Below are 5103 nucleotides of genomic sequence, written 5' to 3'. Positions count from 1 at the left end.
AGAGACATCAATTTAGTAGACAATAGTACTAAACAACTTGTAAGATCTTGTAAAAAGTTTACGGAGGTATTAAGAAAAAATAAAGAGTGTGTTTAAATCTAGAAATGAAAAACACAATATTTATTCATATTTTTTGCCATACTTGTAACCAATCTTGTGTTCTGAGATACCAAGGATCTTGGCTCATTACTCAGCTTAATAATTTCATTTTAAAATTTAGACTACAATATAACATATATTTATATATTGTGTGTATATGTGTATGTAGTGTATGTATGTGCCACTGGTACCATTTCAAAAAAACGTTTTAAAAAGTGGTTTAGGTTTCTATCTTATGGTCATAAACTGGAATTGCATTTAGCCCTTTTTTAAATATCAGTCAAATTAAGTCCAGCAGAAAAGGATATATCAGGACATGTCACAACCTGCTAAACTGTGATTCTAAAGTTATTTGTTCACAATGCAAAAACTTTTTTCTTGAAAAATTTGGTCCCTTTGACCCTGATTTCTTTAGTTCTCATTCCATATATAACAGGATTCATTGTCGGTGGCAATATCATAGCAGCAACCGCAATGAATTTTCTTAAGTGAGGAGAAATATCTTTTATCCTGTATGAGATGATCGTGAAAAGACCCAAACACTCAAACAAGATAAAGACAACTAGATGTGTACCACACGTCTGCAGAGCTTTACTTCTCGTGTCAGAGCTTTTGTTGCGAAAGCAAGCTATGAGGATCTGTAGGTATGTGTACAAAATCAGACCAACTGATATCACCTGACAGACAGCTGTCAACAACAGTCCATAAATGTTATTAATGGCCGTGTCTCCACAGACCAACTGAAGCAGGGAGGGATTGTCACAGTACGGATGGGTAAGGTAAGACCTACAGCGAGGCAAACGCAGGAGGAGAATGAAAAGCACGGCTATCAGTGTCAAATTAGAGAGCCAAACCAACGAGATGATCTTCATGAGGTGCACGTTGCTCATAATGGTAATGTATCTCATTGGCTGGCAGATAGCAACATATCTGTCATATGCCATGGCAGTCAAGATAAAGACCGCAGACAGAGCATATACATGTATAAAGAAAGCCTGAGTGATACAAATGGAGAACGACATGGTCCTGGTGTCAAACAGGAGCTCCCGCATGATATGAGGGAACAAGCAAGTGGAGCCTATGAGGTCATTAATAGGCAAATTTAACAGGAGAATGTACATCGGTTCATGAAGACCCTTATTGGTTATGATTGTGAACAGGAGGAAGGAGTTGCAGAACAATATAATTATATAATTCAGAGCGGCAAAGACAAACGCAACAATGGCCTTCTCAGGAGACAGATCGAAGCCCTGAAGAGACAGATCAGATGACACATTGTAGACATTGCCAGCTGAAGACATGATATCATTCTAAACAAAGTAGAAAAGGGCAAATATATGAAAAATATTACAGCTCGACCAAGTATACTATGGGTAAATGTGTAATATTAAAAATACTTACAACAGATTCTGTACATTTAGAAATCCTTTGCTCTTCTGCATAAGATACAATGACAGTTATGAGCTGTCGATAACATGACACTTACTTAGTGTCTGGTTGATTGACCAAGCAGTCATGCAGCAACCGGACCTTTAACTAGTGTGTGCGCTTTTATCTCGGTCTTTTATAGTGTCTTTAAGTTATCCGTCTATGTGGATTATAAACCTCATGAGGGAAAAACCCACTATGACAATGATATCAACAAATCCTTTTTTTTTTTTTTTTTTTTTTTTTTTTTGTGAAGGAGATGTGTTGCACTGCATGAGGCAAATGGTGGTCACACCAGATACTGACTGGTTTTCGGACCCCCCCAAACCCATACCCCCACCCCCATGTATATTTTTTATATATTTATCATATATTATTCTTATACTTAAAGAATTAATAAGTGTATTTCCTATGACTGATGAATATATTTAAAAGTGTACGAGAGATGGGTTCAAGTGTACTACAAGTGGTCACTAAATACTTAAAAAAACAAAAAACAGATAGTATGGTAAAAGCACATTTTAGTACATATTCATGGTATCTCAAAATAGCACAGTTGAGGACACTTAGATGTTAAGATTATCTTAAGAAGTACTAAAGAAGAATTTTTGGTATATTAAGTACAAAAATAGAGTACTTTAAGTATATTTTGGAAATCTACTAAGTGTACTGAAATAAAGTGTATTTTAGTGTAGTTTTTTCACCTGGGTATAAAGAACACTTGGAAAAGCATCTTGAAAGCATCTGCTGTGTACAAACTCTGATAAACCTCTTTAAAAGTCAGTTTTACATACAAGTCTAAATCATAAACATCTTAAAGGCATTTTATAAATGCGTATTTAAAATCTGACAGAAAAAGTCTTATAGACGTGTTGCAGATGAGCAAATACTCTAGTCTTCCAGATGAAAACACGCAAATCAAATAGACATCTCTGCGCTGCACGTGTGCTATCTGGGTTATTTAACAGAAAATGAGAGTAACTGAAACATGAATTTACATTGGATTTAAACATTTTAAAACACTGAGGACTTTGCTTTCTCATTTAATACAAATAAACTACTGTGAATTTAATTATATGTGCAAATAATGCACCTAGCAAAGCCATAATCAAGAAATTAAGAAATAAAAGTATATACTTCTAATTATTAAGGTTATTTAATGTTTTAAAATGATGCATTTGAAAATATTTAATGCACTATTTCAAAGCATACAGTATCTGCACTATATCTCAATAAGCAGCAGGGGGCAATATACTCAGATTCAGGACAAACTGCAGTTCAGATCACTTTGTCATGTCTCATGTAAAATATTTATCTGTGAAGTATGTCACTTAGTTAGAATGTAATGTGCGCATGCTAAATAGCATCACCCATTTCCATAGCAAACCTTTTGTAAACAGAGCACAAGTATAAATCAGATGACTACGGCTGACACAAACAAAGAGCTTTTCAAAAGCACTGAAGCATAAGATGCCTCCATTAATTTGACTAAACTCTTTTATTGCTTTTTTATGTGCTATATTATTAAGTTATAATAATTTGACTTGATGTTAACACTTAAATTCACAAGTACTAATGATTGTAATTTTACTATTCTACAATAACATGCTTCATTAATCTAATAATGTGAATGTTTTAAGCAAAGTCAGCTTTGCATATTCTGGTATGCAATCAATTAATCTTATTGAATATGTTGTTGAGAACTTAATGTGCTGTTATTAGAAGTCTACTGCTGCATTGTATATATGGGTATATAAGATGCAACAAGGCAAAATGAAAAAAAAAATGACACCTCAAGTTTAGACAGCAACATAGCTTCAAATATGTTGTGAGATTAGTATTTAATCTATAATTTTAATTGTTATTTATTTATATTTAAAAAACTGTTCTATATTCAACCCTTTAACTGGTTTAATATTTTTAAACAGGGCGACAATAGGCAACATTCACTATGTATCTAAATGGATCTAGATTCTCACTTGTCTTGACTTTGCACTCTTTGGAACTCCCTCAGGCAAGCATTTATCCTGCATTCATTCTTGGAATAACAACATACTTTTTGATCTTACTCTGCAATCTAACAATTGTTGTCACCATTTGCTTGAACAGGAATCTTCATAAACCAATGTACATACTGTTGCTACCCATGCCTATCAATGATGCAATGGGTGCTACAACCCTTTTTCCTCACCTGCTATATAGTATATTGTCTCAGGACAGAACAATATCCTACCCTGCATGTTTGCTTCAAGGCCTTATTGTACACTTGTATGCTGGTGCATCACATGTTATTCTTATTGCTATGGCCTATGACAGGTATATTGCTATCTGCTATCCGCTAAGATATGGAGCCATTATGACAACCAAGAACTTGGTGAAAATAATAACTGGTATATGGCTTTTACATGTTATTGCTATAATTGTACTTTTTTCTCTTCTTCTGCCTCATCCGGTTTGCCAGACATACATGGCAGATCTTGTCTGCTATAATCCATCTATAAGGAAACTCATATGTGAAGATACAAGAGATAACAATATCTATGGATTGTTTACCATGGTTTTATACCACGGCCTTTCATTTTTTGTTGTGGCATTTACATACATTCATATATTAATCACTTGTGTTACTAATAAGCAGTCTGATGCAAAGATTAAGGCACTTCAGACATGTGGTACTCATTTGGTTGTCTTTCTTGTCTTAGAGTTTAACACTATTTTTCCTCTTATCGCACATCGAATTGAGAGTGTTCCAGCTCACCTACGCAGGGTGTTTTCTATATCGGTTTGTGTGTTTCCTCCCATTGTGAATCCACTCATTTATGGTTTTAAAACTAAAGAGATCAGACAGAAAATTCTCAACTGTTTCAAGAGGAAGATAATCAGTGTCTGAATTATTATATTTTATACTGTCTTCCTTTTTCACAGATCTGAGTTGTTTTCAATCATCTATATGTTTTTATTCATCTGTAGTCTTGTCAAACACAAAGTGAATCGTTCAGCCATGAAACTCTTTTCTCTTTCTGTTTGGTTCGTTCAATGTGTTCTTAACCAAACAATTTAATGTGTTCATTATCATTCATGTTTATAACCACAACACATCCAAATGAATATGTGCAGTCTCCCTCTCTCTTGCAGCAGCAATATGTTTCCATTAATTGTATGTTCTGAGCATTTAGCAGAAGCAAGTCACACTTGCTCTGTAGCAGCAACAACAGCAGCATAGCAGATCTAGTCCGTCACAACCAAAACTATGTACATTCCTTTCAAATTAATAAAATTAACTATCCCAAAGGTTGTCATGAGCATTAACTATTAAAACTTAACTACTTAAATCATTCTGCTGACATACTACAATGTCTGTTTGTATACTATGCTAAGCATATATATATATATATATATATATATATATATATATTGTGGTAAAGGTTCTTGTGTAGTGGGAAGGAAGAGGACAGGGATCGGCTTTGGCTGCTGACAGTCTTTATTCTCACCAGAGAAAATATCAAACACATAAACAAAAAGACGGTGCAACGCACACTCAATAATTCCACATCCAAGGACGGGCTTCACTCCAAC

General features: G+C 34.4%; 2 protein-coding genes across 2 annotated transcripts; one reads left to right on the top strand and one right to left on the bottom strand.

The window, feature by feature from the left end:
• Positions 1-1541, bottom strand: LOC125249371 (olfactory receptor 52E4-like). The gene is made up of 2 exons (XM_048161656.1): positions 1501-1541; positions 1-1409 (listed from the first exon to the last, which is right to left on the bottom strand). The coding sequence occupies exon 2, from the start codon at positions 1398-1400 to the stop codon at positions 456-458; it is 945 nt and encodes a 314-aa protein (XP_048017613.1). The 5' UTR covers positions 1401-1409; positions 1501-1541; the 3' UTR covers positions 1-455.
• Positions 1542-2983: 1442 nt separating this feature from the next.
• LOC125249224 (olfactory receptor 52J3-like) lies at positions 2984-4824 on the top strand. The gene is made up of 2 exons (XM_048161469.1): positions 2984-3190; positions 3456-4824. Exon 2 carries the CDS (start codon positions 3479-3481, stop codon positions 4415-4417), a length of 939 nt encoding a protein of 312 aa, XP_048017426.1. The 5' UTR covers positions 2984-3190; positions 3456-3478; the 3' UTR covers positions 4418-4824.
• The last annotated feature ends 279 nt before the right edge of the window (positions 4825-5103 follow it).

The sequence above is a fragment of the Megalobrama amblycephala genome, linkage group LG16 (assembly GCF_018812025.1).
Source record: "Megalobrama amblycephala isolate DHTTF-2021 linkage group LG16, ASM1881202v1, whole genome shotgun sequence".
Taxonomy (NCBI): Eukaryota; Metazoa; Chordata; class Actinopteri; order Cypriniformes; family Xenocyprididae; genus Megalobrama; species Megalobrama amblycephala.
Note: the sequence above shows the minus strand (reverse complement) of the source record. Positions and strands in the feature narration are given on the sequence as shown.

What these genes read in the sequence shown, in the direction of transcription:
- LOC125249371 (XM_048161656.1), bottom strand. Translation starts at nt 1,400, where the DNA reads ATGTCTTCAGCTGGCAATGTCTACAATGTGTCATCTGATCTGTCTCTT.
- LOC125249224 (XM_048161469.1), top strand. Translation starts at nt 3,479, where the DNA reads ATGTATCTAAATGGATCTAGATTCTCACTTGTCTTGACTTTGCACTCT.